The sequence below is a fragment of the Acipenser ruthenus genome, chromosome 9, assembly GCF_902713425.1.
Source record: "Acipenser ruthenus chromosome 9, fAciRut3.2 maternal haplotype, whole genome shotgun sequence".
NCBI lineage: Eukaryota > Metazoa > Chordata > Actinopteri > Acipenseriformes > Acipenseridae > Acipenser > Acipenser ruthenus.
The window spans coordinates 39,421,264-39,448,502 of NC_081197.1; the positions used below are offsets into that span (position 1 = coordinate 39,421,264).

Sequence of the window (27,239 nt, forward strand, 5' to 3'; positions counted from 1 at the left end):
AGTCATTTAGCAGACACCTTTCTCCAAAGCGACTTACAGAGACTCAGGTTGAACAATGCATCACAACTGCTACTGCAGAGTCACTTACAATAGGACCTCGGTTTGACTTCTCATCTGATGGACGGAGCACAAGGAGGTTAAGTGACTTGCTCAGGGTCACACACAGTGAGTCAGTGGCTGGGCCGGGATTTGAACTGGGAACCTCTGGTATCAAGCCATTTTCTTTAACCACCACTAAGCCTCCCTATAATTATTATTTGTTTATTTAACAGATGCCTTTATCCAAGGCGACTTACAGAGACTAGGGTGTGTGAACTATACATCAGCTGCAGAGTTACTTACAACTACGTCTCACCCGAAAGACGAAACACAAGGAGGTTAAGTGACTTGCTCAGGGTCTCACAATGAGTCAGTGGCTGAGGTGGGATTTGAACTGGGGACCTATATCTTTAGGGTGTAACAGCAACAGACAATTCAATCACTCTAAATACTGCACAATACCACAATGCATATTAACCCTGTGTTGCATTGTGTCCAGTATACTGTATACAATAAAGTCATGCCAAGCATCTTATTGTATCTTTCTATATTTATAAAGCATTATTTGTGCATTTTTTGATAATGGGGGGCGGGACTTGACCAATTTTTATCTGTTGGTATTTTCCCACTAAGCATGATTCAATAAGAATATCAATAAGTACAACAGAAGTAATGTGTAATGAGGTCCGTGCATGAGCAGGTTTATGGTTTTTAGAGTGGCAGGATTAAGATCCATGCAATGTTGCAATCAATAAAGAAAAAACTGACCACAGACCTGTTTTATTTGATATAAACCAAACATGAAACCTCTTCTTCATCAAAGTTGAAAAAGAAGATAAAATAAATCTCTAAAGCTCATATAGTTTAATTTTACCATGATAAATGATTTATCTTTGAAAAAAAAAAACACAACAAGAACATTATCTATATTATTTTCCAAAGAAATAGGCATGTAACTCACACAAGGCACTATACCTTTAGGGTGTCTATATACTGTATACTACCAGAGCTACAGTATGAATAAAACACTGATACTTCAATAAAAAAAAAAAAATATATATATATATATATATATATATATATATATATATATATATATATTTAAAAAAGAGAAAAATACAAGCTTACATTTCTACTCATATATATATATATATATATATATATACATTATATATATAATGACATCATTTAAATCAAATTCTAAAATGCAGTCCAACTCTTCCTTCAAGTGTAACAGCATATTGATGAGAATTTTACAGATACCATTCAAAACGAATTAACAGCATATTTGCATTGTTTCTGAATGGCAGTATCAGACAAGCTCAGCTGTTTGCTGTCCATTATCAATATGCAGGCAAAGTGTCAATATTTTGTGATTTGAAGCTACCTAAATGTATTGCTTCTTACATTTCTTGTTATAGCAACCATTACATTTTTTATTTTTGTAATTAATAAACAAAAGCTATATTGCCTTTACAAATGGACAGTATGTTTTTTCCTACACAGAGTTATTTAATTTAATTTAATTTCATTTAATTTAATTAAAAGTTATTTAATTTGCTTGACAAGATTGTGGCAAAGTTGTAACAAAGTCATGGGTTATGCTGTATACAAGTAAAGTCAAAAGAAAAATGACCTACCACTGGAAGATGACATATCTAATCGTTGTGTGCGTACATTAAAAGTCTCACCGATATCTATAGCCTCTGTGCTCTTCAAAATCCTTTACTGTCATTGCAGACTACAGCGACACTGTACGGCCCAGTTCATACCACCATAGCTAGTTAAACGTGTTTGAATGGCTTCGAAACATCCAAGGATTATTAGCAACTCTTTTACTAGGTGAGGCAAAGTAATAATGTTAATTAAAAATAAGTATATATCAGCCTAATAATACAGAATAATAAATTACCTTGGTAGCCCTTAGTTTAGCGAACCCATCTTATTAATATTCCAATTCTAACCCGCTAGTGGAAGTGGCTTGTAAACTGCAGTTTAGCAGACCCACTTTATGCAAGTTTGAACAATTCTAACAATAGTTTAGAGGACCCAGGTTGTGAATATTATTATGATGTAATTTTAGGTAGGGGTTTGGGGGCTTGCCACCAATAGACACTGTAACTTACTATACATGAGTGCCTCAGTGATTTTACATTCCTGGCTACGGCCTTGATCACCAAGGGTTATCTGAACATAAATCGACTACATTTAGGTAGGACCAAATTTGTGTCATATATGGACACTCCTTTGTTAAGTTATTTCATGTGATAAAAATTACATGTTCGCTAATACCCTAAATTTCCATACATACATGTTTAGCGCCTAATAGCAAATCTGCCTTTTAATATTGCACATTTGGACCGGGAGCTTTCTGCCTTGGTCTTGGTCTGGTTGGTGGCTGTTCCTCCTCGGGTTCCATCAACATTATCTGATCCCCAGGCAGTTGGGATTTTGGTGGAGGCTGGGATCTTGGCTGTGAATACGACCTTGGGGTGGCTACAATCTTGTCTCTCCTTCAGTCTGAATAGTTGACATAGTTGGAAGCTCCTCATCTAAAAATAAATAAATAAATTAAATCTTGGCACACCAGTGAGTTTTCAGCTTGTGTAAACAGATGTACAGCTCCTAATGAGTCCCTGCTCATTGGCATGATGTTGTAGGATCAAGAGTTCAAATGAGTTGCTTTCACTTCCCTTTCAGAGCCCCATAAGGCAAAATGCCCCAGACAATCATCTCTCTCACTAGTTAAAAAACAACCTTGATTTTAACACTCCCAAGACTGTTATCACCACCCTGTAACTACTGTTTAGATATAATCATTGTAAATGAAAATATTAATTATTAATAAATCATGTACCTCCACCAACTTCCACACACCCAAACACAATGGGTAACTTAATTATGCTTATAATATATATATATATATATATATATATATATATATATATATATATATATATATATATCCTGTGATCAAATATGGAAAATATCATTTAACATTATGTTATGGCAAAAACCTGATCACCATCATTTATTGTGAGCAATCCCTGTAATAAAATCTGCTATTTCACATGCATGCTGCTATCGTCATCATCTTAACTACTGAGGTTTCCATTTTAAATTTCCAGTAATTTATACACACATTTTAATTCTATTGTAAAAAAATAAATAAACATAGCAAACTTTGATATTAAGAATAATGTATTATGCTTTTTTTACTGGATATCATGTATTATGCATTTCTCTGTATTTTAAGTATTATGGATTTTCTTGTTGTTACTGCATCTTGTAAAGCGCTTTGTGATGGTGGTCCACTATGAAAGGAGCTATACAAAATAAAGATTGATTGATTGATAATCAATTGAATTTTACTTTTTGGTAGCATTAGGGAAATTGGATGTTTTTTGGAGGTTCTATAAATGAAATGTTTTGTGTAATATGGAAAAGATTGATCATTGCAAATGCTGATACAGTGTGCGCCTTGATAATCAGGGAAAGTTATCTTTTTTTACAGTACAGTGCACTTTTTCAAATGTACAGGTGTAAAATATTACTATGTTGCTCTAGGTGCTGTACATTCATCACCAGTAAGTTGCATTCAATATGTTTCTTGTCGGTATAAATGGTCAAATCCTTACGCAGTTGAAACTTTTTTTGTTGCTGAATTTGATTCCATTTGGTACATATCTGTTACACTGTGTTTAGAGGTGTCACTTTATCACACTGAACGACAACTGATCTGCAGGCAGTAAACATAACTGTTTATTTAGGTTTTTTAAATTTGACTTGGAAATAATGAAACCGGACACCTCACAAAAGCCAATAATCTAACCTAAATGTTCTGGTTGGAAGTTGATTTTTAGAGCACACTAAAAAAAATGAGACCACAACCAATTCATTTAGAGAGTAAACACCACTTGTCATTTGCCTTGAAACCAGGAAAGAAAATCTTCCCACTCTGCCACAGCTGCCTGTCAAAGCGCTGTCTGTTCTAGCTCTCTTGCATTCACCTGTATTATTCTGTTTTACTTAAACTTATTCCCTTGAGAAGTCTAAGCTTTGACAATATTCTGATATAATTTATTTCATTTTCAATATATTACTTACAAGTGCATCCAGTATTAAATTTATTTTCACTATCGTTTTTTGTTGCTTGAAATGTAGCACATTTAAAAGGAAGTGTACTTATTTTATTGTTATTCATTGCTTTGCAAACAAATAGCTTTCTGCCATAAGCAAATGACATTAAAAAAAAATATTTAGATCTCTTAGCTAATTGGTTGTGATCTTAAGGACAAGCAACATTTATCTGATATAACACTTGTGTCATGTGTTGTTGAGGACAATAGATTATTACCCAGACTTTGTTGTCCCTGTCTATTTTTCTGGCAGATACAGCAAATCACCACAAACAAGACCAGCACCAGGAGTCCTTCTACCGCTATGCCTCCAATCAGGAACCAATTGATGTCTGCTTCAAATAAATGCTGTTAATTCGTTTTGAAAATGCAAAGTTAAATCCTTTCTTAAATTCCAAACTCTAAAGTCACCCCCAGACAGGCTGACATAATGAAGTCTATACTGATGTCATACAGTAGGTTGACGTGTTAGTATTTTAAGATTGTATTATTATTATTATTATTTTTATTATTATTTATTTCTTAGCAGACGCCCTTATCCAGGGTGACTTACAATTGTTACAAGATATCACCTACAATCACATTATTTTTTTTACATACAATTACCCATTTATACAGTTTGGTTTATACTGAAACAATCTAGGTAAAGTACCTTGCTCAAGGGTACAGCAGCAGTGTCCCCCACCTGGGATTGAACCCACAACCCTCCGGGTTCAGAGCCCTAACCACTACTCCACACTGCTGTATTGTTATTTTGGTAACACTGTAATAACACAGCAATTACACCCATGATTGTGTTGATAGAGTGGAACCACTAATTGTAAAATGAAAAATGTTGGCCTATTTAAAATGTAATTACAAAATGTAGTGTTTTTGTAATTTGTACAACAATACAATATTTGTGAGAAGGCTTACCTGTTAAAATCTTTTTTGTATATATTTCAAGAGTGGATTATTATGAATTCAATGAACCCATGACATGTAGTAAGCAACGGGTCACAGTTGGTTAAAATGAGAAACAAATGCCCCAGTGGTCTGTGTAATGCTTATTAATTCAGTTTTAAACACATTTTCAATAATGAGTGTAAGTTCTGGGGTTAGTGGTTCCTACAGAAGTTACCTTTTTTCAAAAAACATAACTTGAATACGCACATAGCCTTATATGTGGGTTTTGCGGTAAGAATGTATGCTCCATTTAAACCGAATGATAATTATTATTATTGTATTTAATTGTACTTAAAAATTAAAATGATAAATGTTAAACAGACCTACAGTAGCTAACTTTTTTTTTTTCCAGCTTGTGTGTACAACAACCGAGATTTTCTTCCCTCAAGCAGGAAAAGGTAAATAACATCAAAAGCGCATACATAGGTCTGCAGGACGTTTCTTTATGGGTAGAATTTAAGGACGGTTAGTTTTTAATTCTGATACTTGAGTACTTCTAAGATATTGTAGAGATCTCGGTTAACGCAGGCAGGCGCATCACACAGGGCGAGGCAATCCACACACAGGCGGAGGGCGGGCGCGAACCCGGGACCTCTCGCACTAAAAGCATAGCGCCAATACCGCTGTACAAAAGTGCCGGCTCCTTTGGAAGGAGCATATAGGGCTTATGTCTCTCTGTGTGCTAAGGTCACCTACCAGTCCTGCTGCTGCCTTCCCCCGTGCACGCTACAATATGATACTTTTGTACTTTTACTCAAGTCGTTTTCTAGAAGGATACTTTGACTTTTACTTCATTACATTTTTTCCAAGTTACAGTACTTTTACTCAAGTAACACGTTTGAATGCTTTTTCCACACCTGTCTGTGACACAGTTTTTGCAGCTGCTTGTTACACGTGAGGGAAACCTGTTACAACAAGAGCACTGACACGAGACTGGGGTGGTGTTGGAAGGGGACTTATGATTGCAAATGCTGGGCTATAAAACAGTGGTTTTAGCAGCTCAGAGACGACTTTTGACATACAGCTTACGATACTGTGGAGCAATAGAGAATAGTGCCCGAGATTTGTTTGTTTTATACAAGTGTTTTCTGTTTACCCTTTTGTTTTGTGCCTGAGTTTGACTCTTAGCTATTCAACGGTAATTTCTGTCTCCAGTCTTGCAATAGCTGGTCTGCTACACTATTATTAAGTAACTTTTCTTTCTTTCTTTCTTTCTTTCTTTCTTTCTTTCCCCAATATAACCATGCCTAAGACTTGCTGTGCAGTCCTGCGTTGTATTGGTCTATTCATTTTAAGTAGAAAATAAGTATTTTACAACTGTTGATAGATAAATCACGTCTGAAAATGTCTCCTATATGATATCTATTCCAAAAAATGGCGAAGCTCTCAAGTTAAGCAGCACTAAGCCAAACCCACTGTTTTTACTATGTCAAAATGACAGCTGCGGTAGTTCTAGGTATAACGTATTATATCTCCCTAAGTTTCTGCAACCTTGGATCTATTGATGATTGAGATGTTTATATATATATATATATATATATATATATATATATATATATATATATATATATATATATATATATATATATATATATTTAGGAAAAGTTAAAAAAAAAAAAAAAAAAGCACAGGTGCCTAGCTGCCAAACCAGTGGAGAAAATGCATTTAAAAAACATGATGCGCCAAAAAGACTGGTCCGGTAGTTCTTGTGCTACTGTGTTATATAATGACTGATCAAGACCGTGTAATGATCCCTCAATTCTGATTGGCAGTACTAGCATTTAGGTGCTCCATTGCTTCCAGGAACATATGAACTCCCATCAGAAATGTAAAAAAGCGTAATGCTTTACTGTCTAATTTAATTGGGCCTGATGTCTAACCTTTTTAAAACAAACACTTAATTGTTAAGGGGCTGTTGCTAGGCCTGTATAAAGTAACACAAATACAATTACATTTCAAATCAGTAGCACTCAAAATACGCTTTAATATACAGTGACTCTCAGAGAGATGAACAATCTGACAGTCTTGATATTTGTTCAAATGTAATATTTGCTGACAACTTAACATTTGCAGAAAAATGTTAAGATGTAGCTTCTAGCTCAAGACTAACGTCCTCTTACTTAAGACAAATGTAAGTTGTTTTTCTATCTGTCATTATGAAGTGAGACAGAGTTTATTCTGTGTTGACAGAGCAACCTACCTAGCAACTAGTGACATCATTTTGGCAAATGTTACATCACTATAAATAGAGGCTCATTTAGAGAGCTTGTTGAGATAATTCCAAAGTTGCCTGTTGGGGTGCTGTCTTGGCCATCCCAGATACCGTGGGTGAGAATCTTGAATCCTTTCTTTCTCTAAACAAGACTTAATTGAATTAGTTGTCTCGGAGACCTTTCCTACATTAATGATTGAAAGTGAAACCATTTACCTGATCTAATGGGCGATCCCTGGTAAGTGTAACTGGTTTACACATGAATACTTTATTAAAGTAAACTAATTTAAGCAACAGGCCTCTTTCTCAACTGCATAATGCCGTAAAGAAGCGTAGGCCACTGATCAGTCTGGCAGCTTTCAAAAGCAGAAGGAAGCAAAGATGCAAGAACAATGGGTCAAATGTTTCCTCTAACCTCAATAGAAGTAACCAATAACTCAAATACTGCTCAGCGGAGGAGAAATACATGTGGCTAAGCTATTTCTATGATGTCAGTTGTTCCGTCTGCATCACTTTGTTAATGAACATGTACACTACATATGATTTATTCTCGATCCAAGGTGTATTTTCTTGACCTTTTAAAAATGTTCTTAATGTTAGCTAATGAAACAGTGATTGGCATTGTATAACCATTGATGGTACAAATATTCATGATTAAGCATGACTAAATCCTACCCAATCAAGCTGAAGGGGTATCAATTGCTTAAATCTGTTCAGTGAATGCTTATTCAAAAACAAATCCCATGATTGCGTCTTTTTTTGCATGTGACCCCAAGCAGATGACCGCTGAACTGAACCAGTAGAACTTGATCCAGGAATAAGAACGCAGCTCACTAGAAATCAAGTAATGGGATTTCTCAGTTTTTAGGATTAATTTCAGGATTAATATATAGGATTCTCACATCGCAATTCTTTAAAATGTATTTACCAAGCTTCATTCTCATTAAATAGTTTCCTTCACTTGCAGGATTTCTTAGTTTATTCTTAACCTCATGTATGAACAATCTCGAAAGATGATGTAGTTTGGAGCACAGAACTGCATGCATGCATGTAAATGTAGTTTTCTGAATTAATTTATTTAATACAACTTACCTTTACATGTAAGTGTTTTAGGCGCACTTTCTACACTCTTAGTTGCAGATCTAGCAATGCAGACAAACGTGTCACTGGTTTTAAATGTCATCTTCAATGTCACCTTTTCGTTGTTCCCACTGAATTGTGCCTGGGTAGGACTCAGAGATTTACCATTCAGTGTCCAGTCAAACTTCTCAACATAACTGTTCTCCACATTGCAGGTAAGGACAATTCCATTGTCACAATTCTCTGTGATCGTTAGTTTAGGTACCCATACTGAAAAGAAAAACAACACACACACACGCATTTATTAAGCAACATGAATGGTATGTTTCTACTGATAGCAACATAACAGGTAGGAAGGTGGTGATTCTGTTCATCTCTCTCTCTCTCTCTCTCACACTTAATGCAGCATATAGTTATCACTCAATTGAAACAACGTACCCTCTATGTTTAGCTTTGTTTCCTCTTCAATAAGAGACATTCCATCTTTGAAGAGTTCTAGTGAATATAGTCCTGCATCATCTTTTGTCACCGTCTTCAATGTCAGAGTTCCATTTTGGCTGAGACTTTTGCTTACATCATGTTCACATGAAGCTTTTTTTTTCATTATACAGATACGTTTATTTGTATCTACTTTTTTCCACTCAATAATATCATAACTGTTTAGTAGACTCATGTTTTGCAGATGAAGGTAAACTTCGCTTCCCAAGTATGCAGTTATTTCCTTTTTTGATACTGTATCGTATGGAAGAAAAAGAGAAAATATGTTTTCAGTCAGACACATGTGGCATGGATTCCTTCATAATTGTTGAGAAAACTCATCTAAGAGCAATATGAAAGAGTAAGGCTCTTCTTTGTATAGCTCCCATGTTATATGGATGCAATTGGATACCTCCCAATTGCATTTTAAAAAAAAAGCCATAGGGCAGCTGTTTAGAACTGCTGGATTGTAATACCTTATCATAAATGGGACATAACAAAAAAATCTCATTCAATCACATCATGAACATGTGGAAAGTGAAATTGTCCCAGCAAAAATGTATTGTGCAAAAAGAAAGACTACAATTAAAACTGTGAGGCTGTTAAAAGTAGAGTTCAGAGCAGTCACAGTGTGCATCACAGAGAATTAGAGAGATAATTTGTCATTTTTAAAGAGTATTTTACTTGCATGTTTAACATATTGTAATTGAATACGTTATTCGTTAAATTATAGAATTTAAAATTATATTAGTTTGAGGCTATGTTAACTTTCATGTTGAGTACGTTTTTTGCATAAAAAAAAAATTGTTCAATTAATACACTGCCTCCAATATCCCTATGCATTTACTCTGAACTGTGTCTTTAGTGAAATCACAATCAATCATGTTTTAGTGTGGGTTGTGTGGGCCAAAGATCCATCAGGACGTCATATTCGTGAATAATATAGTGTTTTTTTTTTTTTTGTCTTAAAAAAAACAAAGGACAACATTTCTAAATAAATGTGTAAATGTTGTTTTTAAAGTTCATAACTTGCTCTATAGTATAGGTATAAAAACTGATACCCAATGCTGTATTATGAGATTATTCAAAAACGAAATGAGCAGCAGTTTAGTTGTGTCATATATACTGCCAATTAACATATTCAAATAAGATGCAAGAGGAAAAACAGTAGAACATCACTGGGTAGTTAAATTAGAGAATTTTGTAAAAAATGAAATGGTGCACAAATATCCATCTGTTAATGTTGGCTTTATTGTGTGACACTATTTCAACTTTTAGATTATAATTATTTGTCTAGCCTAATAAAGAAACACCACATCTCTTAGTGTATTAGTATGATTATAAACAGAACCAGAAAGAGCACAATTAATGTGTAGGTTTAATGTTTCTTGCTTCTACCACCCCCAATTCCCTTTTTGCTCACTTATTGTTCCTTTCTGCATTGAGCACATCAACATAGTCAAAAACATATTCTATGCTGATAATGATCTGAACTAACGCTGAGCCAGCTGACAGGAAATGAGACTGGGATGTTCCATACCATATTACAGCAATTCAGCAAATCATAAATAAAGAACTAAAACTAAAGAAAACTAAAAAATAAAAGGATGCATCTGGAAATTAACTCTCAAGATTCCTGACGGAGTGTTCAGTCTGAAATTACACTACTATTATTATTATCCTGCTAAATTAGTTTCCAGTTTATTTTAATATACTAAGTTTAATATATATATATATATATATATATATATATATATATATATATATATATATATATATATATATATATGTGTGTGTATATGTATATGGATATGTGTGTATATATATATATATATATATATATATTAAACTATAGGATATATATGTGCGCCCCCGTGTGGCGCATCCGGTAAAGGCTCTCTGCATGGAGTGCAGGATAAGTTCTATAGCCTGGACATCGCTGGTTCGAGTCCAGGCTATTCCACAGCCGACCGTGGACGGGAGCTCCCAGGGGGCGGCGCACAATTGGCCGAACGTCATTCGGCGGGGGACGGTTTAGGTCGGCCAGGGTGTCCTCGGCTCACCACACACCAGCGACTCCTGTAGTCTGGCCGGGTGCCTGCGGGCTTGCCTGTAAGCTGCCAGAGAGCTGCGTTGTCCTCCGACGCTGTAGCTCTTGGGTGGCTGTATGGTGAGTCCACAGTGTGGAAAAAAAGCGGTCAGCTGACGGCACACGCTTCGGAGGACAGCATGTTTGTCTTCGTCCTCCCGAGTCAGCGCAGGGGTGGTAGCTAAAAATAATTGGCCATTTCAAATTGGGGAGAAAATAATACAAAATAATTGGCAACGACTACATTTATAATAAATAAATAAATAAATAAATAATAATTGGCCATTCCAAATTCGGAGAAAATAATCAAAACAATTGGCAACAACTAAATAAAAATATATATATATATATGGAAAGAGACCTGTAGCAGGGCGGTAGAAAACCCTACACGTGAAAATTGAGCAGGGCAAAGCCCTGCTGTTTAAATATATTGTTTATTTATTTATAGAACTGGGTCTCCCCCTCCGCCCCTGGGTTATTCTGTATTTGTGTATTATGATTTATTTATCGTATTTATGATAGTGTATTATTGTTTATTTGTGATTTTATTATCTGTGTGTATATATATATATATATATATATATATATATATATATATATATATATATATATATATATATATATATGCACACATATATGACGGCTAAGCGGCGTATGTTATTGTTTTGTTTTTATTTTAAATGTGTTCTGGCAGAGGCGAGGTTGGGTGCTCGTCCTCTGCCAGGAATAATTAAAAACCTCATGCAGGAGGTGGCCATCTCCCAAATTAAGTGATTCATTTGTTGCTAAATCGGGAGATGGTCCCCTGCATATAAACCTGCAGCGCTCTCGGTTCCGGGTGGGTGTTCGAGAGGAGGAACGGGAGCGAGAGAGGAGTGTAAAAGTGAAATAAAAAATATACAGGATCAGTGAAGGCATTTGCCCAGCCTGACCTGTATTGGCTGTTTTTTTGTGTTTGTGATTTGTTTTTGTTTAACCTTTTGTTTTTGCTCTGTGTTTTTGTTTAAGTATTTTATTGCGTTTTGTTATTTAAATAAACGACGCACAGCGCGTCTTTTTGCCCTGCAGTACTGCGTTTGTTTGTTCTGTTCCTGCTTCTGGCCCGACGTCACCACTCGTCAATCTGTCACAAGACCTTTTCCGCATATATTCATATCATTTTTATGCGAACTGTGAATATTTAGGAAAAAATGCATCTCTGTTTATGTGAAGATTAATGAGAGTTGCTTTTGTTTCAGTGTGAGGTTGGGTGTGTCAAAGACCCCCCAGTAATAATTCTATTTTTTAATAATTTTTAGCTGGACCTGATCGTGGAGATTAATCAGGATAACCCAAATACATTGTAGACATACCAAAAGAAGCTTCCTAAATTCAATGACAAACATTTCAGTGTCTTCGATGTAGTTTGTCTTTAAACTTGCTTTGTTTCTTTTATTTTTCTAATTCAGCACAATTGAGATTTTCTAGTTATGAATGATAGTTACATTATTCAAAATGACTATAAATATTAGAATTACTGTATGATCTGATCAAATAAAGCTTTACCCACTACATTTATTACACCACAATTGGTGCATGTGTTGTGCCCACATTAAACAAAAAATACATTTGGAGAATTAAAAGAATTAAAATTAAAATAATTAAAAAGATAATCCAAGGCTAGTGGTAATGAGTGTCTGTGAAACCAGCTGTATAGGGTAAAAACAATACAAAATAAACGCGATAAAAAATGGAATCATATCTAATGAACGTAAGAACATAAGAAAGTTTACAAACGAGAGGGGGCCATTCAGCCCATCTTGCTCGTTTGGTTGTTAGTAGCTTATTGATCCCAGAATCTCATCAAGCAGCTTCTTGAAGGATCCCAGAGTGTCAGCTTCAACAACATTACTGGTGAGTTGGTTCCAAACCCTCACAATTCTCTGTGTAAAATTAAAATATGTTCCGAATGCCCCTTTATCTAATCTCCATTTGTGACCCCTGGTCCTTGTTTCTTTTTTCAGGTCAAAAAAGTCCCCTGGGTCGACATCGTCTACCTTAAGATTTTGAATGTTTGAATCAGATCGCTGCATAGTCATAGTCTTTGCACTCTTTCTAGAGCAGCAATATCCTTTTTGTAATGAGGTGACCAGAACTGAACACAATAATCTAGGTGAGGTCTTACTAATGCATTGTACAGTTTTAACATTACTTCCCTTGATTTAAATTCAGCACTTCTCACAATATATCCGAGCATCTTGTTGGCCTTTTCTATAGCTTCCCCACATTGTCTAGATGAAGACATTTCTGAGTCAACATAAACTCCTAGGTCTTTTTCATAGTTCCCTTCTTCAATTTCAGTATCTCCCATATGATATTTATAATGCACATTTTTATTGCCTGCATGCAATACTTTATACTTTTCTCTATTAAATTTCATTTGCCATGTGTCTGCCCAGTTCTGAATGCTGTCTAGATCATTTTGAATGACCTTTGCTGCTGCAACAGTGTTTGCCACTCCTCCTATTTTTGTGTTGTCTGCAAATTTAACAAGTTTGCTTACTATACCAGAATCTAAATCATTAATGTAGATTTGGAATAGCAGAGGACCTAATACTGATCCCTGTGCTCCATTTTGAGGTTTCTCCTCTAATCAGTACTTTCTGTTTTCTACATGTTAACCAATCCCTAATCCACGTGCATGCATTTCCTTGAATCCCTACTGCGTTAAGTTTGAGAATTAATCTTTTATGCGGGACTTTGTCAAAAGCTTTCTGGAAATCTAAATAAACCATGTCGTATGCTTTGCAATTATCCATTGTCAATGTTGCATCCTCAAAAAAAAGTCAAGCAGGTTAGTTAGACACGATCTCCCTTTCCTAAAACCATGCTGACTGTCTCCCAGGATATTGTTACCATATAGGTAATTTTCCATTTTAGAACTTATTATAGTTTCCATAAGTTTACATATAATAGAAGTCAGGCTTATTGGTCTGTAGTTACCTGGTTCGGTTTTGTCTCCTTTTTTGTGGATCGGTAATACGTTTGCTATTTTCCAGTCTATCAGTACAACCCCTGTGTCAAGAGACTGTTGCATGATCTTGGTTAGCGGTTTGTAAATAACTTATTTTATTTCTTTTAGTACTATTGGGAGCATCTCATCCGACCCAGGGGATTTGTTTATTTTAAAAGCTCCTAGTCCCTTTAACAATTCTGCCTCTGTTATGCTAAAGTTATTTAAAATTGGATAGGAACAGGTCGACATGTGGGGCATGTGTCCGTGTCCTCCTTTGTAAAAACCTGTGAAAAGTAATCATTTAATATATTTGCTAATTTTTTTTCTTCATCTATGATTTTGCCATTTGTGTCTCTTAGACATTTAACCTCCTCTTTGAATGTTCTCTTGCTGTTATAATATTGGAAAAACATTTTGGAATTGGTTTTAGCCCCCTTAGCAGTATTGATTTCTATCTCTCTCTTGGCCTTTCTAACTTCCTTTTTTACTTGTGTTTTCAGTTCCAAGTACTCTTTCTATGTTCTTTGTTTTTGGTCCCTTTTAAACGCTCTGTAAAGTGCCTTTTTTCACTGAATATTTTTTTAAATTGATCTATTAAACCATTTTGGCCATTTTGTTTTAGATTTAGATGTGTCTACTTTTGGGATGTAATTGATTTGTGCCTCTAGTACTACATTTTTAAAAAAACAGCCATCCTTTTTCTGTGGATGTTTTCTCTATTTAACTCCAATCTACTTCTGTTAGTCTCTGTTTCATACCTTCATAGTTTGCTTTTCTAAAATGTGTATACCTTAGCTTTAGTCATTACTTTTGGGGTTTTAAAAAATACTTCAAATGAGACCATGTTGTGGTCTGAGTTTGCCAATGGCTCTCTGACCTCTGTTTTAGTTATTCTATCTTCATTATTTGAAAAGACTAAATCAAGGCATGCCTCCCCCCTAGTTGGTGCCTTGACAAATTGTGTTAGGAAGCAGTCATTTGTCATTTCCACCATTTCAATTTTGTCCGTCGTGCTCCCCACCGGTTTCTCCCATTTTATACGGGGGAAGTTGAAATCCCCCCTCAGTATGGCTTCTTCTTTTCTACACGCATTTCTAATGTCATTGTATAACAGATTATTTTGCTCTGCATCTGAATTTGGCGGTCTATAGCATGCTCCTATTATTATGTCCTTTGAATTTTTGTCCATTATTCTGACCCATATTGATTCGGCGTTGTTTTCTTTGTCCAGATTTAACACCTGGGCTTCAAGACTATTTATGTATAGCGCTACCCCTTCACCTCTTCTGTCCTGCCTGTCTTTCCTATACAGTGTGTACCCACTAATATTATATTCGTCTCCATCACTCTCAGACAACCAATTAACATTCTATTAAACTTCAACTTTAAAAAATCATGTATATTACTCGAATTTGCTCATATTTTGCAAATCATATGTAATGATTGTATACAAATGTTTATATATTTCTTTACAAAGCAGCCATTTGAAGTTTCATATTTCAATAGCAAATACAAGTTTAAATACTTACCAGAATAGGAAACAAACTGAACAAAAACGAGAAGCAGAGTAAAAGTAGTTTCTTTGAAAGCCATTGCTCTGGCATTACACTGTTGCTGAATCTGTTTGAAGCGAATAGAGAACAGTATTGAGTAGAGAAGTGGCAAACGAGAATGCATTTCCTGGGGGTGGAGTGGGGAGGGTGGTTTAAAGTAACTGTTCTGTATACATATATACATACTTTCTACACTGTAAACCAGTAACACATAACATAAAACATGTTCATTAAATTCACTGCAATTTCCTACTGTTTTGATGCTGAAAAAAAAAAAAAACATCAGTTCTGTATGCGGCTCAGTTGAGAGGCTACATCATCAGGACATTATTATTATTATTATTATTTATTTCTTAGCAGACGCCCTTATCCAGGGCGACTTACAATCGTAAGCAAATACATTTCAAGTGTTACAATACAAGTAATACAATAAGAGCAAGAAATACAATAACTTTTGTTCAAGTATGACAAACCACAATTCAATAATACAGCAGATAATAGTGATAGTTACATCAGGATATGATTAAATAGTGATAGTTACATCAGGATATGATTAAATACAAAATACTACAGGTTAAACACTTGGCAGATTACAGTATTCTGAAGTACAGGATTAAATGCAGTAAAATAGGGGGCAGATAAGAGCAAAATAAAGCACATTTAAATGAAGGGTGATAGTGTCCCAGGATACAAACAGAGGAGTTCTACAGGTGCTGTTTGAAGAGGTGATTCTTAAGGAGGCGCCGGAATGTGGTCAGGGACTGGGCAGTCCTGACATCTGTAGGAAGGTCATTCCACCACTGCGGAGCAAGGGTGGAGAAGGAGCGGGCTCTGGAGGCAGGGGAGCGTAGGGGAGGTAGAGCTAGTCTTCTAGTGCAGGCGGAGCGGAGAGGTCGAGTGGGGGTGTAGGGAAAGATGAGGGTCTGGAGGTAGCTGGGTGCAGTCTGGTCAAGGCATCTGTAGGCTAGTACAAGAGTCTTGAACTGGATGCGAGCGGTGATCGGGAGCCAGTGGAGCGAGCGGAGTAGTGGAGTAGCGTGGCGAAGCGAGGCAGAGAGAACACCAGGCGGGCAGCAGAGTTCTGGATGAGCTGGAGCGGACGGGTGGCGGATGCAGGGAGGCCAGCCAGGAGGGAGTTGCAGTAGTCTAGGCGGGAAAGACTACAAATTGCAGTGTCCAGATGTGCAAAGCTGGTAGAGACTTATCCAAATAGACTCATGGCTGTAATTGCTGCCAAAGGTGCCTCTACCAAATATTGACTCAAGGGGGTGAATACTTATGCACTCAATTATTTTCTATTTTGTATTTGTAATTAATTTAGAACAATTTGTAGATTTTATTTTTCACTTTGACATGATGGACTTTTTTGTGTTGATCAGTGGCATAAACTCCTAATTAAATCCATTTGGATTCCATGTTGTAACACAAAAAAATGTGGAAAAGTCCAAGGAGGGTGAATACTTTTGAGAGCCACTGTAGATATTTTTACATTTTAAGATTATGCTTGTCTGTTAAAACACTGTTTTAGTCTTTGAATGTAATATGTAATATACACACCAAAGTATTTAGCACCTATGTCAAAAATCCTATTGGACTCACGTGCATCCATTAACATTTTTCAAATCTCTTGCCCGGTTCTTGTAGAATTCTAACAAACTAATTCAGTAATTATGAAAATATGAAATCTTTTTTATACAAGATATCTTTTTTCTGTAAGAGTGTGTGACATTCATCACCTGGAGGTTCTCCAGATATACAGAAGTGTGTCATACAGATAGATGGTAGGACAGAAGACAGATAGCCTCTATGTACATCTATTTAAAATGATAAAACTGTGTGCTATTACAAAGCAAGTATTTAACAACTCCCCATTTCAAAATCAGACCACTTATGAGATGACCACTTTCTGGATTTGGTTAGTTTCCAACCAGTTCTGTATCTGTATCTGGCTCATCCATGTTACATTGTTTATATATGTGAAAATGGTACATCTGGGCAACTCCCATTGAGTTCATATACCACTCATGACAATATCCACCACTTATTGAGCAGATTCTACTCATGTAGAATCGTTTACAGAATGTCTCAAAATGGACCTTACCTAAATGTAACATCCCAAGAAAGCTATGCAAAGATACAGTCATTCATTGGCAAGAACTATGATATGAAACCAGTGTAATCCTCAGTGTCTTTAACAACTGAAACCATTGCATTTTGCTGTAGATGATAACTGTGGGTGACTAATGCAGACTTGAGTTTCTAATAGACTTCAGTTACTGGTTCTCCGAGCATTCACTTTTTTGTGAACTCAGTGTTTTGTCATCTGATTTATTCCCTGCATTATACCGACATCTTGTGGTATATGCTTATAAGTAAAAACAATAAATACATATAGAGGGTGCAATTCAATGAACAGTAGATGTGAATTTATGTAATGGTATGCACCCCCTGAGTGGAAGGGGACCCTGACGAAATCACTACAAATTCAAGGATAATGTAGGTTTTAAAGTGTTGCTTTAAAAATGATTTCCATTACATGAGAGTAGATGTTAAAACTTCATGCTGATTTGAACTCGGCTCTCACCAAGATAAGCACAGACTAAGACATAGCTTTATAGTAAACTAATGTGATCCATCTGCATCTCCATCCATTTGCGTTTCTTTCCATCTGATGATGTAAATACCCTTCTGCCTGGTGTTGATGGCTGAAGTGTAATGCTGGCTCCAGGGATCAGCTTATTTTGCCTCCCCTGTGCATCAGCACACACAATGGCTGCGATGCTGGCACCAGGGATCAACCACAGTGCTGTCTCCCCAGTGCATCAGCATGACAACCGTCTGGATTGAGCTAAGTAAGGTACATCTCTGGGGTCTTCAAGTGGGCACCTTCCATCCTGTGTGTTTGGTCAACTAGCCCTCGACACCCTCTGTCCCCCACTCAACTCAGCCCAGCTTACTTACCCGTACATCAGCATTGCTTTCTTTCTATTGTGCTTGAGATCCCCAGCCAGAATCTTTCTGTCTCAACCACAGCCAGTTGCTGCTCCTTTCTGCTGCTTCAGATAAGTTCTTCACTGTGCGACGCAACTCTTGACCACTGAACCCGACATCTCTGAGAAGCCGGGTTGTAAATTGTGCCACAAATCCTCGACAACCCACTTCCACTGGGTAAACCCGGACTCTCCATCCTCGCTGTTCCACTTCAGTGGCTAGTTGAGCATACCGCAGTTTCTTCCTCTCATACGCCTCATCTACAGCATCCTCCCATGGCGCTGTTAACTCTACCAGATGAAGAAGGCGTGCTGATCCAGACCACAAGACAATATCTGGTCGAAGGTTAGTGGTGGCAATCTCCGGTGGAAAAATAAGCTGTTGACCAACATCTGCCAGCATTTTCCAGTCTCTAGCAGTATCCAGTTGTCCTGGGCCAGGATTGGTTTTAACACCTTTTCTTGGTGGTTGCTCTCCTGGATGGAGGAATATTGTCTTTTGTGTGTAATACTTTGATGGAACTGGTGGCAACTTATTGGTCATGTTACGCTTGTCTTCCAATGCTAAGGCCAAACATCGCAGCACCTGGTCATGGCGCCAAGTAAACAGTACTTGGCTAAGACCCACGTTACATCATGTCAAAATGTGCCTTAATGTTGCAGGTGATGAACACAAAGGACATGAGGGATCCTCACCCACCCAGAGGTTTACGTTCTGTGATGATGGGAGAACACCATATGTTGATCTGATGAGGAAACTGATCCTGCTCTGTTCCATTGAGAACAAATTGTTTTCTAATAGCAATAGTGGCCTCTCGATGAAGGCTCTACTGTGTGGTAGTTGACCTTGACTTTCATTATCGCCCTTGGCTCAGGATGCATAACTAACTATATTATAAAGAACAGTTCAACTCGCTTTAAACAATGACATACATTTCAAGCAGCCTAAGTGATCCAACATATATTTTAGATATCTGAAATGTGGTTAGTATGTTGGTTGTGCTTCATGGGTTTCCTCTGATTACTAGGTATGCTGAGCAATCTTTTATACATGTAAATAAACCGACTGGCTTAGAAACTTTCTCGAGCCCTATAAACCTGAAGCTTGATGCAGAACCATGGTTAAAAGCTTTACAGTGTCTTGCGATTGCATAGTCCTTCCGTATAGCTGCTTTATGCTCTGCTATATGGATTTTCAAGTTCATTTTAGTTTGGACTATACATAGTCCACATAGTCCATAAGGCCACAAGGACAGTTAAGCATGTATACTACATGAGTTGTGTTACAATTGATAAAACTTTGTATAGTATATTTACGAGCGGAATGTGGATGTGTAAAATATTTAGCATTGTAAGTGTCTGAACAATTACATCGAAAATTACCATGGATCCGTATCTGAAAATCTGTGTATTGGAAGTGGGAGTTCCTGGGGAAACGAAAGGGTCTGCATCAAAACGCTGGAAGCTGCAGGTAAGTCATTAGGTGGCTCAACCTTTGTTTGAACAACCATAATCTTTATAACATTGTTTTGATTTGTCAGGGCCACTTGCTTTTCTTGATTTGAGAGCCTTGAGTTTATCATTCCGCCGTGATTGGGGTGTCTAGGGGGTTCTGATTGTCCTTACTACTAGATTCTAAATGTTTTAGTTTTTCGGAAATGGAATTTTGAGTTTTGTATTTTTTTGTAAAGGTTTTCAAAATGTTTTGGATGGCCAATGCTTCAGTTTTTGTTGATTTTAGGTTGTTGTTCCAGGTTTCCCAAAAATTATTTTGGTTTATTGACTCCTCAATTTCATCTGGATCTTTATCTTTTTGATTGGATAGCCGTCTTAGTTTTTTCCTTGACTTAAGTTTTGCACCATGCAGTTTGCATATGAAAGTGTGATCTGTACTGTTTTGCTTTGAGCGCTCTTTTTTGTTTCTGAAATTAAACCTGTATATATTGAATAAACCAAGCTAATATCTGAAGAAAAGGACTGTGCATTTCTTTCAACAAGAAACAACTTCTCACTACTTTTAAAAAACAGCTTCACTGCATAAAGAACTGCCCTGTCTGATAAAACAGATGTAGAATAGAAATGTAGTTTCCAAAGTCTCTCACAGATTGCTCAACAGGTAGGCTACCTTTTTACGTCTTTGAACTGGGACTTCAGTTTTCTTACTAGCACCCGTCAACTTTGTCAGCCAGTCAAGCAAGATTCCTAACCCATGCCGATGGATGCATATAGTTTTTATCTGCTGCACAGTTATGAGTCACTTCAGTTTATCAGACAAAAAGCTGTTCAAAGTTGTCTTTATGGTTATAATATCAAGCCTTGTAATGGTGATGTTTACTCACAAAGTCAGCACTCTCTCTAGTGGCTTAAGAGGAAATTACTTTTCCACACCAACAACTACAAAAAATTTAGCTATACACTTTAAAATCTACTTTTATGCAGGGCTAATTTGTCTCCCTGCCAATACAATATTATTATATAATAAATGGAATTAATATATGTGACTACTAGGATTAGATGTATTTGGGACGTATAGTATTCTTAATAACCCACATTCTTATAAGTCATTAAAGTGGTTGTAGCTAAGATAAATGTTGAAAATGGTTCTTGTTAATATTATTCAGATATAAAAATGTTGAAAATTGAAATGGTGATGTTCATTGACAAAGCCAAAAAATTTAGTGGTGTTACAAGGATATGTTTACCAAAGCAAAGATTAATATCCCCCATCCGGCATGCATATACTGGTGTGTGATATAGTGGAGGCCGCTGTACAGAGGTTTTTTGTTTTGTTTTATATAATTCATATTTTATTGCTTTTTACTATACAATCTAATAATACATTTTTCAGTTCATCTGCCTGCATGTAATCAATACATATTAAAATATATTACAATGTTTCACAAATCTCACAGTCAACAGATGCATATTTAACTCCAATATGCTCCTGGTATAAAATAAGTTGGAACAAGGGAAAAGTGGCCGCAGTAAAAGGATACAATAACTTTGTGTAGCTCATATATAAATACATATAGGTACAGTATATTGATAATTTAGTTCCCCGGTTCAAATCCCCCCTCAGCCACTGTCTCATTGTGTGATCCTGAGCAAGTCACTTAACCTCCTTGTGCTCTGTCTTTCGGGTGAGACGTAGTTGTAAGTGACTCTCCAGCTGATGCATAGTTCACACACCCTAGTCTCTGTAAGTTGCCTTGGATAAAGGTGTCTGCTAAATAAACAAATAATGATATTTCAGTAAATTCTGAGTCCGGATCTAAAAAACCAGAGCTCACTTTTTCCAAGTTAATAACCAGTATAGAGTCCAGTCCAGTATAGAGTTCTTCCGAAGTGCCAAAACTGGGGGTTCAGTATCCTTCCAGGAAGTTAGTCTCATTTCTATTAGCTATGAGGAGTAGAGTAAACTTAGTAATTTAGACTGTGGTTTACTAACTTGAAGAGTAAATATGTCTCCTAAGATTGCAACTAAAGGGTTGCAGAGGGTATGTATTTGTAAACTATTAGAAACATGCCTAAATATTGTGGTCCAGTAATCATGTAGCTTACTACAACTCCAAAACATAAGGAAATAATGTCCTTTACCACAGTCACATCTCCAGCACTTGTCATCCTGTTTCAAAACGCATTTTAATAATCTAACAGAGTATAATAAATTCTATTTATAATTTCATACTGAATGGATCTTAATTTGGAATTGGGTGAAGAAAATGCAATATTGCTATTGATATTATTCCAGGACGATGCAATTATTGGAGTTTGTAACTCGATCTCCCACTTTGACTTTCAACTAAAATTACTGTATGACAAATTCTCTTTACATAATTTAACTTTGATACAAAACCATGGGAATTCAATGGATTTAATAAAACATCTCCAGTGTAGTCAGATTAGGACAGCAAAGCTGAGGGATTAGGTTGGCAAAAGATTTTTTTGATATGGTTGTAAATTTGAGTTTCTCCAATAGGAATATAACATCAATACTTTAGATCTCAAAGCAGGGAATACACTTTCTTCAAACAAATCGCCCACCTTATTGACTTGTGCATTAATCCAAGTGAGGTTAAATAAAATGTTTCTTATTGTACAAAATGTTTGGGTTATTCCAGAGTCCTGAACTGAAATAAATTATTTTAATGTGCTTTAAAAGAAGGGCTGGTCTTTTGAAAATGTTGTGTGCAAATGTAAAAATTAAGTTATTCTTCAGAGCAGGTGGAGGGGAAGGCCATGTGACAATAAGTCTTGTAAACTATATGGGAGGCAATATTTTCAGCAATTTTAACCCAAGTTGGGGGATTGCTTGATTTTACAAACCAATCTCTAAGAGGCCTAAATTGATAAGATAAATAATACCATTAGGGATTGGGAATATACCTCCACTATTAGGATAGTTCACTAATTTTAAGACTTACTTTCTTATATCCCCATATAAATGTACTGACTTTTTTTTTTTTTTTAGCGTAAAGGCAGTCTGTCAGTATGTCATCTATAACTGTACACTTACTAGTGTTAGAAATACTAAAAGAAACACACTAACTTTTATATCTTGAAGATATTGAGAAAGACCTTTCAGTACGTCACTCAGTACATGTCTCTACCAACCAGACCACAGCGCTATTTTTACATTGCTTTTGCAGACCTGGTTGAAGATAGGCAGACACCAAATCATAAACAAAGTACTGTACAGTAATGCATTCATGCAGTTATACACAGACACGCAAAACAACCAATGGCAACTATTTACAGGAGTTCAGCAGGGCCACGCCCCCTCTATCACCCTGCTCTTCGGCGCCGGCTCTGTTACAATTAATACATGAAAAAACAAAAAACAAAGAAGGATATGTGATAGCTTTTATTGGACAAACTAATGATTAGCCACGATCTAAACACAGTAACTCACACACAGTACTCCCACTTTAAAAATACTACGCAGGAGTTTGATAAAAGAAACATGCTTCTTATTTATTGGTCGCAAGTGGGCACTATAACTAAAAATAAAATAAATAAAATAAATAAAACAGTAGATGGCAGTCTATTATGTAGGATGTGATATTGTAGCTATTTTTAATGTATTAATTTAGGAAATAAGATCTGGGTTTTATATTTTGAATGTATTGTCTAAAACTAAAATATACTAATATACAATAACAACCAATAACACGCAAAGACAGTGCTTTAAGTTTCATTTTCACTTTCTATCGACCATTTTGATATCACTTCCTCCCCTTCTGCCCTCGCCAGATAAAGTGAACAGCAATAAGTAATCGTCTACAGTGCCATAAAATATAAATGTTTATAGGAATAAAAATACAAAAATGCTAATAAGATCCGTATTACATGTCAGCCTTTGCATGCTACTGTCGCAGCACATAACAGGTAAGTTGATATTTTTCTACTGTACTGACGTATCTTTACTGTTTACAAATTAAGACAACCTGTTGTTACACTTTTTGTGTAATCGTAAACATTCGAATCTCTAGTTATACTCTTCTTCACCGTGCCATTAAAATAGACCTCAAACGGGTGTTTTGGAGAGGAAGAAGACGGAAGCTTTAGGCATGGCCTAATTTACAATAAAGTTAACCGGAGTCGCAATTAATTACTACTATTCTTAAAGCGACTGGCAAATGTACGAATAAATATAGGTTAGTTGTGACAGTATGGTAATATCTAGTCGTAAAATATGTCATAATAATTCCAATAAGGCACCAGTGTAAGGAGTTTTCTTTTCAGCCGATTTCGCAGCTGCAGTAGCGGCACATTTCTCTTCTGCTCTGATGTTAAATTACTGTGGCAGCAGTCTTTTTAGGGCCTTTAACTGGCAGTAGATTTGCACTTTGAACTACGCTCAAACTATATCAGACACCTCTAGGCCCATTGGATAGCTTTCCTGTTTCAAGCGGAAAGCCTTCACTCAGAGATCTACACTACACTATAGCGAGCGGTGAAATGAACTTTAATAAATGTTGATAAGAAACAAAAAATGTTTATTACGGTAACTAGAACAATTATAACTGTATTTATTTTCTTCAGAAATATATCAACTCTAAAAGAACTGAAAACATTCCTGCTGCTTACTATCACAATTCTCGTTTATATATTCTTATTTCTTTGTTCCTGATTTCCTATTACCAGGGCGTTGTTCAGCGAGCTGCACACTGGCCCCTACATACTTCCTGAAAATCTAGATCCCTGGTAGTTGTGTAGAATAGGAATCCCAAATATATTAAACTTAAAATACCTTCGTTCCTTTTAATCCAAATATCAATCATTACGTAAACGAATGACCTTAACTCATTTTGTGATTTGTTTTCACTAAAGTTTTGTTTTTAAAATAATCACATGCAAATAAATCTAAACACTGCAGTCAAGCCATCAGCCAGTTCTGAAATGCTGGTCAAGCTATCAGACACTTATCTCGCAATCATAAGAACATAAGAAAGTTTACAAACGAGAGGAGCCCATCTTGCTCATTTGGTTGTTAGTAGCTTATTGATCCCAGAATCTCATCAAGCAGCTTCTTGAAGGATCCCAGGGTGTCAGCTTCAACAACATTACTGGGGAGTTGGTTCCATACCCTCACAATTCTCTGTGTAAAAAAGGTGCCTTCTATTTTCTGTTCTGAATGCCCATTTATCTAATCTCCATTTGTGACCCCTGGTCCTTGTTTCTTTTTTCAGGTCAAAAAAGTCCCCTGGGACGACATTGTCTATACCTTTTAGGATTTTGAATGCTTTAATCAGATCACCACGTAGTCTTCTTTGTTCAAGACTGAATAGATTCAATTCTTTTAGCCTGTCTGCATATGACATGCCTTTTAAACCCAGGATAATTCTGGTCGCTCTTCTTTGCACTCTTTCTAGAGCAGCAATATCCTTTTTGTAACGAGGTGACCAGAACTGAACACAATATTCTAGGTGAGGTCTTACTAATGCATTGTAAAGTTTTAACATTACTTCCCTTGATTTAATTTCAACACTTCTCACAATATATCCAAGCATCTTGTTGGCCTTTTTTATAGCTTCCCCACATCTCCCATATGATATTTATAACGCACATTTTTATTGCCTGCGTGCAATACGTTACACTTTTCTCTATTAAATGCCATTTGCCATGTGTCTGCCCAGTTCTGAATGCTGTCTAGATCATTTTGAATGACCTTTGCTGCTGCTGCAACAGTGTTTGCCGCTCCTCCTATGGTTGTGTCGTCTGCAAATTTAACAGACCTTAACGTGTATAGTTTCCCTGTTTCAAGCAGTGAAATTATTCACTCGAGATTTAGAACTTGACTAGAATAAAACGAGCGATGAAATACACAGATTTTCAAAAAGAAATGAACATCATAATATTTAATAAGTGAAAGAAATCTCACTAATAGCATATTGTAAACACCGTCAAAGGACGATTCTATGTTTAAATTATTGAGATCAGACATTTTTGCTGCTTACTATTAAAATGTATTTGACCAAAAACGTGTGTGCGCGCGCGTACCAGTATACATATAATAAAACTTCCATCGGACCGCCCTAATTTAACTGCAGATGTGTTGTACACATGGCCCTCTCTCATATCAAAGTGTTAAATAATTTTACCGTATGTAACACCTGCAAGGTCACGGAAGCCTACAAACGCACCACAAACCTGCCTTTAATTCTAAAATATTACAAGATGCAGCAAGTGTTGAATGTAAAAATATTAATGTAGTGACTATGCCAGTTCAGTGCGATAAGGCACCTAACAAATTAAAGATCCTTTAGGTTCTTTTAATTCAGATAACAGATTTAAAAATGTAGGAACAAGGTCGCCAAGAAAGTCACACCGATACATTTAGCAGACGTTTGTTTATTGTAAACTTCCGATAGCAACACCAGACACACAATGTCCGTGCAGGGGAGGGGACACAGAGAGAGAGATCGAGAGAGAAACCAGCATCGCAATATAGCCTATTCTGTGCACTTCTTAAACTCCAATCGACTACCAAATAGGCTAAAACACTCGGGCCGTTCGCTCTCATTATTCAACACCGGCATACCATCAGCCCAATACTTATTGTCGGGATGCTCCATTTAGCCTACCGGTCAGTTTCCATCTCTCGTCGTCCCCCGCGCCAAACACTGCGTTCCTGCACAGACATACAAACCCCAGGATGACCATCCCGTTTGTAAAAACATGTGCTGTTTATATTCAGGTGCGTAAATTGATCAATAATTCAATTACTAGGTGCTCAACAGGGCAAACATAGGGAAGTGGGTGGAGAAGCCAACATAACGTGATACAAATCAATTATCAAAAAGTGTCAGACAACACAAAACGTGCACTAATCAAGTCAATAAAATACATTTGATAAAAAGTGACATACAAGTGTAAAATAAATTTGAACAGGGCATTCTTGACCCTGTTACACAGTTTTTTTTAAATTTTTTAATTTTTTTACAGTAAGCTCAATATCAACCTAACTTCACCGGGGTTGCTGTTTATGCTAGGGATGCACCGAATCCATCTCAAAAGATTCGGCCGAATACTGAATCTACAAAAACTGTCAAGAAAACTGAAGGAATGGAATGGAAAACAGACTGGCAGCTACTAACAAGGGACGCGCACAATCTATAGGTTTGGTCCTTTTAGTTAGTAGTACTTTTGTTACCGAATGGAAATATCCCCGAATAAGATTTCAGTTTGAAACTTACACAATTTACCGCCTCCCCCAA

At 36.4% G+C, this 27,239-nt stretch overlaps 2 protein-coding genes across 2 annotated transcripts in view; one reads left to right on the plus strand and one right to left on the minus strand.

The window, feature by feature from the left end:
* Positions 1–1,232: 1,232 nt before the first annotated feature.
* On the minus strand, positions 1,233–26,657 carry LOC117972858 (uncharacterized). The gene is made up of 5 exons (XM_059029968.1): positions 26,607–26,657; positions 8,854–9,147; positions 8,428–8,685; positions 4,397–4,513; positions 1,233–2,591 (listed from the first exon to the last, which is right to left on the minus strand). The coding sequence occupies exons 2-5, from the start codon at positions 9,086–9,088 to the stop codon at positions 2,536–2,538; spliced, it is 666 nt and encodes a 221-aa protein (XP_058885951.1). The 5' UTR covers positions 9,089–9,147; positions 26,607–26,657; the 3' UTR covers positions 1,233–2,535.
* LOC117406129 (basic salivary proline-rich protein 2-like) overlaps positions 23,607–27,239 on the plus strand; it is a 30,442-nt gene continuing 26,809 nt past the window's right edge. Inside the window, exon 1 of the mRNA XM_059029967.1 lies at positions 23,607–23,907. Coding sequence (XP_058885950.1) covers positions 23,847–23,907 — 61 coding nt within the window. The 5' untranslated portion in view covers positions 23,607–23,846. The remainder of the gene's footprint in view (positions 23,908–27,239) is intronic.

What these genes read in the sequence shown, in the direction of transcription:
- LOC117972858 (XM_059029968.1), bottom strand. Translation starts at nt 9,088, where the DNA reads ATGAGTCTACTAAACAGTTATGATATTATTGAGTGGAAAAAAGTAGAT. An exon ending in AACAAAGCTAAACATAGAGG is followed by an intron (nt 8,686 to 8,853) that starts GTACGTTGTTTC and finishes TTTTCTTTTCAG; the next exon opens with TATGGGTACCTAAACTAACG. An exon ending in TAAAACACTTACATGTAAAG is followed by an intron (nt 4,514 to 8,427) that starts GTAAGTTGTATT and finishes ATTTATTTGAAG; the next exon opens with CAGACATCAATTGGTTCCTG.